Source organism: Ahaetulla prasina, chromosome 1 (genome assembly GCF_028640845.1).
Source record: "Ahaetulla prasina isolate Xishuangbanna chromosome 1, ASM2864084v1, whole genome shotgun sequence".
NCBI classification, from domain to species: Eukaryota; Metazoa; Chordata; class Lepidosauria; order Squamata; family Colubridae; genus Ahaetulla; species Ahaetulla prasina.
The window spans coordinates 95860744-95876103 of NC_080539.1; the positions used below are offsets into that span (position 1 = coordinate 95860744).

The following is a 15360-nucleotide window of genomic DNA, read 5'->3' on the forward strand; positions in this document are numbered from 1 at the left end:
TGGGTCGTATGACCAATTCTCAATGTTCTGGCCATTGCAGCTCCAATGAGGTCACGCAATTGTGACCTGGAGTCTCAGGTCAGGCTCACAATTACAACACTGCAGAGAGCTACAGTCACAAGATTGCTATTTGCAAACTTACCTGCTGGCTTCTCACAAGCAAATTCAATGGGGAAGCCAGCAGGGATAATTGCAACAACTTCAGAAGTTGCTCCTGCCTCTAGCACCCTCCGGTTTGCATGCAACCTCTACCAGCCCTCTCTCGACTGATGAGCGACCTGCATCAGGGCCTTCCTTGGCCTTCCTGGGTTTGTATGCAGGCTCTGTCAGGCCTCCATAACCTTCCCCCAGGCTTCTCCATTCCTCCGCAGCACCCCCACACTCCTTACCGGGTACTGCTATCCAGTGGTGGAATAAAATTTCTTTTACTACTTTTACTGTTCTGTGGGTGTGGCTTGGTGGGTGTGGTGTGGCTTGGTGGGCATGGTAGGGGAAGAATACTGCAAAATCTCCATTCCCACCCCATTCCAGGAGAAGAATACTGCAAAATCTCCATTCCCACTGCATGCCAGGGGAAGGATACTGCAAAATCCCCATTCCGTCCCCATTCCTGGTGGAAGGATATTGCAAAATCTCCATTCCCACTCCATTCTGGGGCCATCCAGAGGTGGTATTTGCCGGTTCACCGAACTACTCAAAATTGCCGCTACCGGTTCTCCAGAACCTGTCAGAGCCTGCTGAATAGCACCCCTGCTTCTATCACTTCCCTAAACTTAGCAAATATGTGGTAAAAAGCATGTAAAATAATAAAATGGATGAAGACATTTATGAGAGCCTCTGCTGGTCTTTGATTTGTGGACCCATCTTGTTTCATCTTAGATATCTTTCTTTCCTCACATATGCGCATTTTCGAAGGAATCAGTTTTTTTCTATCATCATTATATTGATTTTTATGAGGCATTTGTTCAGTAATCTTGCTAGTTCTCAGCTAGAACAGGAAAATGAGAATTCCCTAAACAAACAATCCAGTATTTTAGAGCAAAACAAATTTTCTGTGAAAATGTGCAAGTATCAATCACATTGTGGAAACAAATATGTCTTTAAGCTATGTAAGTACAGAAAAAATGTGCTGGTATTATTATTATAGTAGCTTGGGTTGCAATCTTAAATAACTGAGATCTCCATTAAATAGTATGTACTATTATATTCATTTTCTTACAGCTTAAACCTTTCTGGAATAATGACATTAAACTTCACATTTTGACCTACTGTGCTTCATTAATGTGAATTCTAAGGTTTGCTCAAAATATTAGCTCACAACAATTTGTAAATCTTAGTGTTGGTGTAGTGCACAGTTTCTTGTTCTGTTTTACCAATGCAATTCATGATATTAAGTCATTAGTCACATGGAATAGCCAATCAACCAGATTTCTAAATGTCTGATCTAGTGAAAGTATGGAAATTGTTTTTATACCAAAGCACAGCTGTTCTCTGAAACTTTCTTGTGCATTTCTATATCTTTTTCAGGCTATGGCATGCCATTCTGCAACTATTGATGCTTTATAAAAAGAACTGTTGAAATATTGCACTTCAGGTAGACATGCAGAAAAAGACAACACCATTGCCACGTGGCACAATGGCATCCTCAAGACTAGCGGGAAGAACATCTCGAGATATTGCTGGAGTGATGCAGAGACTCCAAGGTAGGTGATTAAAACAGAACATAAAAGGTTTATTTTGAGTTTTTAGTGAAACATGTATTTAGTGAAACATGTATTTAGGCTCTACACACAACATGTTGTGTGTAGAGCCTAATACATAGACTTTTAAGTATCTTACCTGAGTGTTTAAAATTTGATTAGTCTTTTCTCCAATATGCTACAGCCACTTTTCTGAAGTTATTTCTGAAGTGGCGTCTGGTTCTTTCTTTCTGCTGTCCTCTCAGAATACTGTAGTATCCCTAGTCTTAAATTTTGATATGACAAAAAAGTGATATGACAGACAAAAAACCAGAGAGAGAGAATTTAGTTTTGAAGGACTTCCAAGAGGTTGGCCTGTCTTTAATTTTGCCTATTTAGATTTCTAAATTCTTATCATTATCTATTGGAATATTGTTGGCCACAAAGAAGAAATGGAGGATAATATTTTGTAATATATTTACAAATTGGTTTCTTTAAATATTTGGAAGGGTCTAATTTGTAATTCAAATTATATTGAATAGTATTGAAACATATTTATACTGTTTAAGAAGAAAGATGGGAGAGACATATAGCATTTATTAGTATATTCTAAATCTTTTTACTTATTTTCTCACTTCTCAAAACAAAAATGGTTCAGTTTATAATAGCTGATTTCTCCTGCAAGTCAAGCAGATCAAGCAGTAGTTTTAAAAGATTTCACTTCTGTTGTACAATACTTTTGTTTTTAGTCTATAGTCCTGAATTATGGATGAGCAGACAATCTGTAGAACAGACTGTTTCTGGCTCTGTGAGTTAAGAATTTCATTTTCTGGAGACATCAAACAGAAAACTGGAGACTGAATTTATAAATCTGAAAATGACAACTTGTACCCTATTAGGCCAAAGATTTTATATTGTGTTTTGTAAGACATTTGAATCCATTTTCCTAATTCTGCTATTCTAAGAAGATCTGTAAAACAAAAATGGAAAAAAATATCTCCACTTACTCTTTATACTTGCTTTTATATACCAGTATAATTTTGTGTAGCCCATAATAAAACACTCATTTTATTTTTGTTTATTTTTAAATATATATTATATAGGAACACTAGTAAGTTGCTGCTGACATTAGATCATTGTCTGCTTTTCAGAGCAGATGATTGATGAAGATAATCAAAATTGTTTTCTTCTCTTAAGGAGCAGATATCCTGTGCAAACTAAGAGGATTAAAATTTGAAAAGCTTGCTTATTATTGGATGAATTTTTATAGTCTGAGATAAGTCTACCAAATTTGGGTGGCATAAATTCAGACAACTGGAATAGGGTAGCCAAGATTGAGTAGTTTCTGTATTGTATGCCTGCCCTATAATAATTGGCAGGAGTCTTGCAACCCAGATCTTTAAGCCTTAGTTGGAGAAAAGGAGAGACCTTTTACATGTTTGTTTTCCTCATGGTTTAAATGTGAGAAAGGAATATCTGGAAGAGGACTTCCAGTGATGACCTCAATTTATAGCTAATCTCATATAGGAGAATATTTTATTTATTTATATCATTTCTATTGCTGTCCTTCTCACACAAGTCACCTCTGAGCAGTTTACAAGATTAAAACAAACTATCCTAACGTATCCCTCTGATGCCCAAGAATAAATTGTTAACCCCACTCACCATCAATAGTATCACCATTTACCTGTTGATCTGAATGCCTATGAAACAATCAGATCTTCAATATCTTGCAAAAGGTTAATAGGATTGGGGCCATCTGACCCTCTGGTGGGAAGCTGTTCCACAAGGCAGGTTGCGCCATTGAGAAGACAGGACCATTTGGTCCAGAAAGATGACATTGTTTAATAGAGGGAAACCAGAGCATGCCTTCTCTTCTAGCTCTGATGGGATGGTAGAAAGGTGGTCCCTCAAATCCTAATTGTGGATGTATATCAGCTTTATTTGTACCCAGAAGCCTACTGAGAGCCAGTGCATTGTTATATGAATCTGGGTCTTCATTTTATCTACCTTGGAAGGATGGAAGACTGAAGCAGCCTTGAGCCCCCATCAGGATCAAACTCTTGGGTGTGGGCAGAGTTCACCTGCAATACTGCACTCTAACCACTACACCACCAGGACTGTATATAATGGAAATATTGTAATGCTTCTGTTACTTTATAGTCTAATACTGTACAGAGCACTGACTCATATTCACTTTCTGGATGTATCATCTTTCTGTAGGTGTATAAAAGTCTTTGACGTACTTAATTGTCAAATACTAAAAAAATCGAAAGATGTTACAAGTAACAGTCTTGCTAATAACAAGCTTCATTCAATGAATTTATGAGTTACCATATTTAAAATTGAAAACTTCAATTGGCACATAGATTTTAATTCATAGAATTGTTTTACCTTTTAACCAAAAGTGAATAGTTGCATATAGTTTATTTCCTACATTAATCATAGTTTAATTCACATTGACTTAACTGATTTTACTGTCATTATTTATGCAAGATGTTTAGTGACATTAAACCTGAAGCTGTGAAATTATAGGATAGAATTTAGATCTCAAAATTCTGTTTTTACAGATATTATATGGTATAATCCTATAGATGTCTACTCAACAATAAGCTCTAATCTAAGAATGTATAGGGCAGAGGCCCATAACATATAACTAAATGCTCAGGCATCATACTGATAAGACAAAACCAAGGTCTATATTTTCTCTTTATGGAAAAAGCTAACCATAGCTAGCAACTGAATATGAATATGTCAGAAAGAACAAGGGCAAAAAATAGATTGTTTCAGTTTACCTAAGAACATGACATGCTAGAAAGAAGAATTGTAGAGAACTGCCAATGCCAAGTAGCAAATTGATGAAACACAAATAACAGTGTTCAAATTCATATGATATTCTGGTAATTTATTGAATGGTGGGTTGGCTTAGCATGATGCATAAATCATTATTATTTATAAATTGTAAAAACAAATCACTATACATTCTGTACAAACTTATTATGGAAATCTATATTGAAGAACAAAGTATATCATTAAAGTTGTTTAAATATGCTAATTCCTTCTTCCCTTTTTAAAGTCAACTTTGGGGAATCTAGATCTAGAATGTAGTGATTAGAAATGAGAGTAATTAGTAGCAGGAAATGATCTTAACATTTTACCTATGAAGTAAGGAGAAAGATACTCTCCCAAGAAGATTTATTCACCTCCTTTTCAATTGCCAGATCTTTGTCTTCTTGATTCCTAGACATGTTTACATTAAATATCATAGCTTACAACAAATCATAAAGCTATCATAGTTGTGATTTGGTTGTAACAAAAAGTAAAAATTAAAGAAGTGTGACAAATAAATGACTAAAGCAGCTGTTGCAATATTATTAAATAGTTTGAGTGTGAAATTTGCAAGACACTTTAGTCAGATACTTTGCATAGTTGGGTATAAGTGTCCTGGTTTTAAAATACCTTATTAGTGTGAAATATTTTATAACTAAGCAAAATTAAATTAGGTACTAACCTCCGCATTCTGAACTATTCCTATTAACTATATATAATCCTCAATGTACACTGCACTTCATCTTTATTGCTAGAACATAAAGCTGTTTTGGTGGCTAAGAGGATTACATGTGATTTGAGATTCATTATAGTTTGACAGTCCTTATATATATATAATTTTGTCTCTCTAATTATGCCACAAGAACAACCCAGGTTAATATTAAATATAGGAAGTTTAAAATAGTCAGTTATATGTTAATGTTTATAAATTAATGCTTAGTCAGAAAATCCGTACGGAATTCAGCATATTTTTAAGAATACAAAATTGTATCCCATTCCACTAGTGCAGGGAGATGAGGATGGTTGAGCTGGGGTTTGCTGCTTTGTGTCATGCGGTTTGGCACGTCCCCCATCCCCCTGCAGCATCCTTGTGCACCTTAGGGACTCCTCCCACTTAATGACCCCTGTGTTGAGTTACATTCACAACTGGAAGTTCTGGGATTTCCACCTCAGCAATGCAGTCATGTGACATTTCACTTTATGATTGCATCGCTTAACAACAGAAATGCAAGCCCCAATTGTTGTTGTAAGTCAGGGACTACTTGTATTGTCGTGAAATGTCCGGCTTTATTGCAGTAGAATGATAATGGATTTTCTGGAAGTATGGTATTCTATATATAAAATAATGCTACATAAAAATACACTTATTAAAACATATTTTGAGAAATGTTTTATTTTTGTTTATGTATCAAATTTATTTACTGCCCATCTTGCTGTCACATGATTCTAGACAGTTTACAGTCTGATAAAATGATATTATAAAAGATTAAAACAGTAAGACAAATACATTAAAATTAACACAGAAAGAGCTAAGATAGTAGAAGGTATACAACAGAGTAGGGGGCGGGCCCCAGGCCACCTTAGCAATAATTTCTGAACAGAGAAGCTTAAATATCGAATTTTTAAGTGATACATTAAAGCATGATGTAAACCTTACAAAAAGAATAAGGTTCTAAGTCTCCTCTGGTTGGGGTTTCAGACACACAGAACAAGGAAAATAAATTTTCAGTAAAATTAAGTTTCAACTCTGAAGCGAACTTGTCTGAAGCCATTTTGTACTGCTTCATAGTCGCCATGAAGTCTGAGAGTGGGAAGGGAGGGGGGAAGTAGATAGCCCAACTTACAGTCAAAATGAAAAGTTTTCCTATGGAAATGAAGGTTATCGTAACAGGTGGCTGGTGAAGGAGGAGAAGAGCCTACCAGCTATGTTCATTGGACAATGTGACTGATGACGCTGGGAAGGGGGAAAGTTTTATTCTTTTAATTAGGTAAAAACCGCAGGAATTTTTAGAGTTGATTTTCACTGGCATGATGTATCCAATAAAGATGTTCTTTGAGGAATCTACCTGCTTTCAATGGGTCGTTATTTGGAACACTGACATTAAGCTTTGGATATAAATAGTATCTTTTCTTAAAAAAATCTTACAAGTATACAAACATCTTCAGCATTTTAGAGAGTAAAACCTTATGGGTTTTTTTCTTTGTTACCCAAAACTAGTATAGTAGCACAACTATTAAAATACTGAATATGGAAGTTCTCTCTCTCCCTCCCACCCTCTCTCTCTCCACTCACACACAGACACACTCTTTCATGAATTTTCTTTTAAAATACAATTATCCATTATCACTTTTTAAAAAGGAAAATATTTTTAGAATGAATTATTATGATGTCATGTTAAGCATGACTGGTTACATAACTGGTGCCTTCTATGTGTTTTGGACCAAAATTTTATCATTACATGCCACAAAATACAGCATAAATCATGAATGCCAAAGTGAGCAAACTTGTTTTCATTCATCATGAGAATAAATTCTAATAAGGTTTTATCTGTAACATACGTTTTATGTGAAATGAGTGCCAGGAAATTCATTCTTATTAGTTGATGCCAAATACTTAAAGAAAGAGTGTGGCATGACCAGGACCAGGACAAAGAGTGTGGCATGACCAGGACACGCGCAATATAATTAATCAGACTAATTATGATGGTAAGCTTGAAAAAAGCTTGTTTCAGCAAGGTATACTTGAAATTAAATACAATTGGTATAATTTGAGCGAGATACAAAGTATGATTTAGGTCTCCAACCTTGGTCCCTTTAAGATTTGTGGACTTCAACTCCCACAGTTCCTCAGCCAGCTTTGCTGGCTGAGGGATTCTGGGAGTTGAAGTCCACAAGTCTTAAAGGGACCAAGGTTTGAGATTTAGGTGACCTTGAAGAAAATATTTACATGCATCTTCTCAAAGCTGGGTTCCAAGGTAAATGTAGCTGAAGGTTTTTGCAGTTTAGACTGTAGAAATGCGTATTCATCTTATTCCAAATTATGTTAAGAATAGTAGAAAGACAAGAAATGCTTAGTCTGAACTTTTAGGTATTGGTAGACATCATCACAATGTCTCATATATAAATAGAAATTGGCAACTCACAACATCTCAACCTAAACAGTGATGCAGTAATTTGCAGATGTGATCTTTTTAAAATTATGTTATATAGACCAATTGGGCTCTGAAATTCTGCTTTTTGCAGTGTATTAGATAGAATTTAAATGGCTGACTATGACAACTGCCAGTTTTATGGATTTGATTTTCATCACATGGTAGAAAATCATATACAATAAAATATTTTGGCAGTTCTATCTTCATACTAGCACTAAAAGGGCAATGATTTTATTCTATTTTTTAAAACTTTTTCACACACAATAGCTTAATGTTTGGAAAATATTACAAAATACCCAAAATAATCTCCATTTCTTAAACATTGAATAGTACATAAGAAATAAATACAGTTGGAAACAAGCAATATTAAATTCATGCTGGAATGCCAGTAGGTTTACAGAGGCTGAAAATTCAGTATAGTTACTAGAATTGAAAAAGGCATTCTGCAATATTTTCTGCAGTTTTCAAAAGATAATGAAAGTTTAAATATTCTCAATAAAACCTTACAGTAATGGAAAAAATCAAATTGGTTTTATTATAAGAATATGTTCTAAAAATATATTTTAAGCATCTGAGGGATAAAATATCTCGAATGCACATTGTCTTGGTCTCTGCCCTTGAATCAGGGCCAACAAAAGTTCAAAATAGTGAAATAGACACTTCAGGGATTGCAGAAATGCTACTTTATTGTTGCAGAGTATTTTAAGAAAAATCTTGAAATCCTGCCTAAGTTTATTTCTGTTCCATCTTATCCTAAACCAAACCAGGGCAGGGTTATTTTGAATTATGCTTCCTTCAGTCTCCAGACAGAATAATCTCTTGTCCTTAATGTCTCTCTCGCATTTTCCCCAAGGTCAACTCTTAATTCCCTTCATAAGATGTCAACTCTTATCACTCCAAATCTGCTTGCTAAGGAAGTAAGAAGTGAAGCTGTAAGAATTTGTAGGAAAACCAGTTGGTGCCAAAATTTTACTCCTGGGGAAGCCAGCCAGCTTCTGATGGGGTGGCATATGCTAGGCTGTTCTGAGAAGCACATGCTTCATTTCTCCAGGTCATGCTTGGTACAGATAGCCCCCAAGGGCAGGAGACCAGGTTTTCCATCCTTCTGAGCAGGCTGAGCAGGAGCTAACTGCTGCTGAGCAATACCTGCTGCTGGCCATGGGGGTAGCTGAATAAGAACATGTTGGCCAGAGTTGAGAGCTTAATGCTGGATCACAAGAGGTGCCCCAGTTTGGAACTGGCCCTAATCCCAGCCTTTCCATACCAATTACACATAATATGCAATGTGGACGTCTTCCCTCTTGCCTTCTCCGGAAATTAGAATTCTGTAAATGCTGCCCACCTCTGCCCAATCACTTTTTAATCCTTCTGGTCAACCAAAATTGATGAGATTGCTCCTATACCTCAACAGTATTCAGATAAAATATCTAAGCCCTTATGTAATAAATATGTTTAGTTTGTCAAATAATCCCAGCCCCAGTATCTATTCCCCATCCTGAATCAAATCTGAATGGTGAATGGCCCCAAGGTTGCATATCCTTCTCTTTTATTTCATGCCTTCCCTAGGAACCAAAGCTCTATATATGCTATGAGGTTTTTTTTCTGTTTTCATAGATTTAATAGTATTTATTATTTCCCTAAGAGATAAAGATATAACTAAACAGCTTGATCATATGCAGACACTAGAAAAACTATTTGGAAATGATTAATTTTTTCTTTAAAAGTTCTAATGTTTTGATTCAGTATAAAGTCAAGAATAAAATAAAAAAAGATTTATTATTTTATGTTTTAACGTGAACATTTTTGATAGTACATATGATACTATTATGTTGTTGCTTTTTCAAGCAAGAGGCCAATAATTTCCTAGATCTTTTTCCTCACTCTCTGTATTTTCATTATTTTATTTTATTTAATTTATATTTAATTTGTTGAACATGTACTAGATAACAGGTATAAGTATAAACATGGACATGAACAAGGAATGAGTAAATGGGGACAATAGGACATTATATAATTCAGTATATTTATCTGTATCAAATGCATAAATGGTATTACCATCCAGTTCAGTAAATTTTATATAATTCTACAATAGATTGTCTCAAAAGTTTCTATTCAGCTCAACAGGGCTCTGGTAGCTTAGGGTGGAGGGGGAAACAATCAGTAAAGATAGCACATTTAATACAGATGGTCACCCGACCCACTCAGCCAGTAGCAACCTCTCTTTGAAATACCCACTCAAGCAGCCCAAACTTACATAAAGTTAAAAAGAAAGGTACCAGGTACAGCTTTATGATAAGGGGTTCCAGAGTAAAAGTATGAGCTCCCTGCAGATATTCATAGGTGGTGCACATCCATCTTGTACAAATTCTCTTGGACAAAGTTATATAGAGTCTTATAGTCAAAATTAGCACCAGGTATGAGGCTTGGAAGTCTTCTGGCAGCAAGTGCAGTGACCAGAAAGCAGGTGTAATATAAGCAATAGATCTTGGCTGCCTGTTTGGAGGCCACATTCAGTGTTGACTGTAGTTTCAAAATTATTTTGAAAAGTAGTCCCAGGTGCAGATGTTGAAATATTGTGGCTGGATGCATCAGTCTCACATGAAGCCTCTTGCCCACCCTTCCATGCTATTCTGCAAGAATCACAGCCCACAGATCCACGCACCTTCAGATGGAGAACAATCCATCTAGGGTCAATGCTAAGATCATCTCAAGAGTATTTTTTTTTAGAATATTTATTTTAATATATTGCCTAACTCCTGGGTAATTAGGATTATTCTGGTGAACAATCTATTTTGTAGGTTTCTATAAGTATAAATAATAGTTTCTGAAAGTTTCATAAGAGATCACAATCCAAGAAGCTTCTAACTCCAAGTCTTCTAAACTCCAAGTGAATATGAATATTTTTTTCCTTGAAGAATCTGGCAAACATGTCCTAACAGCCAGTTGAAGAATTTAACTCAGCTGCTTTTCTGCAAAGTGGATTAAGTTATCCTAAACAAAATTCCTGGATGAGAATTTGTGAATGCAATAAGGGTGGAGAAATAAGTATGCATATGAGTTCATACTTGCAGTTGGACAGATTCATTCCTTGTTTTTCACCACCATTACTTAGACATCTCTACTGCTGAGTCATTTTTCTGAGATTTTGGTAAACCAACAGGCACACAAAGCAATTTTTATGCCAGTGATGTAAAGTGGTCAGATTGAGTGAGATATATTTAACAATCTGCTGCTTAACTGTTCTTCGGATACATAGTGAAAAAGAGATTTAAAGCTGATATTAGGGTTATTTTGATTGGCTAGCTTATTGAAATGTTCCTTCCAGTGGAAAAAGACTGATTATGAAATTAGAAATATTTAAAATTACAAAGGTCATGAATGAACCATTGGAAGACCTGAACAAGCAAGAAGACCTGAACAAGCAAGCTGGGATGGATTCCGTTGGTGAGAATTTATTTATGTAGTTGCTAAGAGTTGAGACTGTCTTGATGGCAGTCAGTCAAGACTCATATTAAATAATGTGAAAAGGGGAACAAATTTCTGTAAAGGAATACAGAACAGAAATTTGTTCCCCTTTTCACATTATTTAATATGAGAATTCACCCATCAAAGCATAATCTTATTAGCAACGACACCTTGACTGCTGGCTTCTTAGTTCTGCCTATCATGATAATCACTACAAAGCACAATAGTAATAATCTATATTTGGTGTGTTTCATATTAGTTCTGGGAAAGGAGTTTTAATTTTTTTTTTGGCACCACAAAACCTACTAGTTAAAAAACCCAGTTTCCTGGATCTCCTGCTTTCTGCCTCAGATACACACAAAATAATGAGTCATCATGAGCACAAATACGTTTTGAACGTTAGCTGAGAAATGCTACCCTTTTCAGAAAAAAAATTGGATGTCCCTACTTTTGTTCAAGTACATTCTTTTTCTGCCCACTGAAGCCCATTAAATTCTCTGCAGAACACAGCTTGCAAAAACCCTGACTAGGCAAAGATAGACTCAAGTTTAAAACATTCTAAGTATATATAGATGTCTTACCCTCAATATCCAAATGTGTGTATGAATTTGTAGCTAAGAAGATAGGGATGGATAATCTTTATGTGATAAATTTATTGTGTCAGGTTAACAAATAATTTTATAAAACTGTAGCAGATTGTGGTGTGCCCTTATCCTTTAATGTGTGCCTTTTTTAATCTCATAAACTGTAAAACTATTTTTTAACCAAAAGGAATCCTGCTTTCAGTTGGCTAAGAAAAGAAATTTCATGTTGTAGACTATAAGATACACATAGATCTATGGCGCACTGCATTAAGAGGACCCAGGAAGTTTTGTATTTTTCCCAACTTGCAAGGCCATTTATTATTTTAATGCTCTATATCAGTGTTGGCGAACCTTTTTGGAGCATGCATACGCATGCATGTGCCAGAAACCGGAAGAGCAGCTGCCCTGTGCATATGTGTGCACCAGGAAGATGAACTTTCGATTTCCAATGCACACACGTGTATTGGCTACCTAGTCTTTTAGTTTTTGGTGAGCATCTGCACACAAAGACCAGCTTCCCGGTGCACATGTGCCTGCCAGAAACTGGAAGATCATCTTCCCAGCACGCGCATGTACAGCTGCTCTTCCGGTTTCCTGCGCTCCCATGTGCATGAAGACCAGCTGCCAGCTTGCGCCAGAACCTGGAAGAACAATGGGCAAAACTCGCGTGCCTGGAGAGATGGCTCTTTGTGCCACTTCTGGCACGCCATAGGTTCTCCCTCACGGCTCTATATACAGTAGAAAAATATAACAATATAAAAATCCAAATAGATTTCCATTTGTATTACATTTATAAATCTGTTGAAGAAAGAAAAGGAATTGTTAACTAACATCTAGTGATCATTTGATAGGATTGTTGCAGTTTGGTTTTACAATAGTTAATCTTAATATACTAAATCTGGTAAATGCCAAGTGAAAATCATCATTATTCTTGCGTTGAATTATGTGCAGTTAAAAAAAGTCTGCTTAATTTTAAGAAATTTATTTATTTACTTATTTATTTTATTGATTTACAATTTTGCTGCCAAAAATTTGAAGAAATTTATATTATGTATTAAATTTTATAAATTTGCAATGAATCTATTAAAATGCAGGATATGACACACAGCCATAAACCTAACTTTACAGTGTTTTCTGTTAGTTGCAAAATTATAATAATATATTTTTAACAAAATGCAGTAAATATACTATCATTTCTTTGTTTTGCTTTGTTTTTAAAGTATATTCGGCTAAAATACACTGTAAAATACATCTTACAATGTTGACACATGTTGAAGGGAATCCAAGAACAAAAGATGAAGTCATAGTCATTTTTTTTTTTTGGTAGTTTCCATAGATCTCCACCCATCAACAATGTTCCAGTAGACAAATTGGAACATAAAATATAATTACCTTGGTAACTGTATACTGATGATTGTTTTTAAACTATTGCACTTGAATATTGAATACTGTTACATAAATACACTATATTATAATATTCCAGAACCTTCCATTTTTACTGTCAAAATATGTCCTGATTAAAAATACATTGTACACAACCCATGATTTTCATATACGCGTCATACAATGATGTGTACCCTGATTTCACACATTGCATTGTGATAATATGTTGATTAGAGTCATTCCCTGATTGTTGATCTCTCTGATCCCAGTTGATATGTAGGTTCTCTTTATTGAACTTCACTGTCTCAAATAATCAGTTCTTCAGTACTTAGAAGTTATTCACTTAGAGACTATTTTAAGAAGGAATGTCACACTTGGTAAGCCTAAAATAATCAGTTCTACTGTTGATACTTTTATTGATCTGCCCATAAATAAAGACAGGCCAAAGAATCCAAGGACACCTTCAATTTCTTTTCCTCTGCAAATGGAAAATGTCCTCTAATAGCATGCAAATATGCTTTCTCAAACTGATAGAAATGTTGCATAAAAACCAAGCTGACAGAGGTCAGTTTTTACAAATTAATACCAAAATGCCATCTCTTAGAATGTCTTAATATATTTTTATGTATCTGTTTTTCAAACTTAATAAAAAAGGCTTATTCTATCTAAAAAAGGGAAACTATTTTCAATATAATATTTCAAAAGTTCTTGTATTATTAGCTTACTGTTTGGGGTGGGTAGTTTGAATAATTAATTTTATATTAGTTGGCAAACTTGTCAAACCATATGGCTGTGCCCCAAGACATGCCTGAGTGGTTCAGAAAATCTTATTCTGGCTGAAAAATATACATATCCTACAGAGTTTCTTTATTTTTTGCCAAGTTGTGTTCTTTGCTCATAAGTCACATTGTAAAGCGGTTTAGGGAGAAGGAAGGAAGGAAGGAAGGAAGGAAGGAAGGAAGGAAGGAAGGAAGGAAGGAAGGAAGGAAGGAATGGAGAGAGTTAGGTAATCATTCTTCACTTACAGTTCTAGTTTTCTGAAGTGGATCAGTCATTTTCTACTGGCTTATTCTCTAGAACAGGGGTCTCCAACCTTGGTCCCTTTAAGACTTGTGGACTTCAACTCCCAGAGTCCCTCAGCCAGCGTAGCTGGGAGTTGAAGTCCACAAGTCTTAAAGGGGCCAAGGTTGGAGACCCCTGCTCTAGAAGGAGTTTTGGTAATGTGTTCTTGGATATTTTATTTAGATGATAGAAATAGATTTCATTTAATCTTACAGAGTGGCCTCCATGCAGTTTCCTTTCTACTGGCATTTCACAGAACACTTAAATAATTATGTTTCAAAATGATGAGTATTCACTTTGGTGGGTGTATTGGAGTGGGGAGGCAAAAATTGATTAAAAAAAAAGTATTTGCATCACTGTGTGCAACCCCAAATCTTTGGCATGGGCAGGTTACAAAAATTGTAAAGGACATACAACTCAAAGAGAGAATGGGCTGCTGCTGGTCCCAGTTGGACTGATTTGTTCATTGTGATACCATTTTCTTCTTGCCCCACTTTTAGTGTGGATGCATGCAAAAGACCACCGAGTTCTTTGGCTTGTGCTGCTTCACTGGGGGATTATAACTCCTCTACCCATCGGTACCTGCCTTATTGGAATAACAATGCATTTTGAGGATACTGGCTATTTTGCAATGGCTGCTAAACCTTCAGGGGTCCAACACATTCCCATCTAGTCTCCCATTAGGAGACTTGATATACTATCCAGCAATTCCCACCTGAGAACATCTGAATCCTCACTTGAAGATTGTAGGATCTTCACAAATATGTTACACCATAGTATGGTAGATTTAGTGTTTAAACTTCGGCCATGGGCAGAATTGTGATTAATAGAAAAGTTTATTTACTGAAGTTATGACTTCATCTGTTGTTCAATCCTTAAAGAAAGGGGATAACCAATAAGTAGTTTTCATGAAGGAGGAATAGATTTTCCCATTCTATATATGATGGCTATGACCACCATGCACCTGCATTCTAGTTTCTCTCTCACTTCTCATAGACTAATGATAAGTAAATTATTCAGGGGAAAAAGGTTAAAAACATAATAAAGAGATAGAGGTGGAAATTTTATTTATTTATTTATTTATTTGTTTGTTTATTTATTTATTATTTTAATTTATATACCGCCCTTCTCCCGAAGGACTCAGGGCGGTTTACAGCCAAGTAAAACAAGAAATCACAAAAATTAAAAACATTTTTAAAAACTAAT

At 35.4% G+C, this 15360-nt stretch overlaps 1 protein-coding gene across 1 annotated transcript in view; it reads left to right on the plus strand.

The window, feature by feature from the left end:
- Positions 1-15360, plus strand: part of SYNE1 (spectrin repeat containing nuclear envelope protein 1) — a 363177-nt gene that overhangs the window by 8301 nt on the left and 339516 nt on the right. Inside the window, exon 2 of the mRNA XM_058172424.1 lies at positions 1528-1703. Coding sequence (XP_058028407.1) covers positions 1601-1703 — 103 coding nt within the window. The 5' untranslated portion in view covers positions 1528-1600. The remainder of the gene's footprint in view (positions 1-1527; positions 1704-15360) is intronic.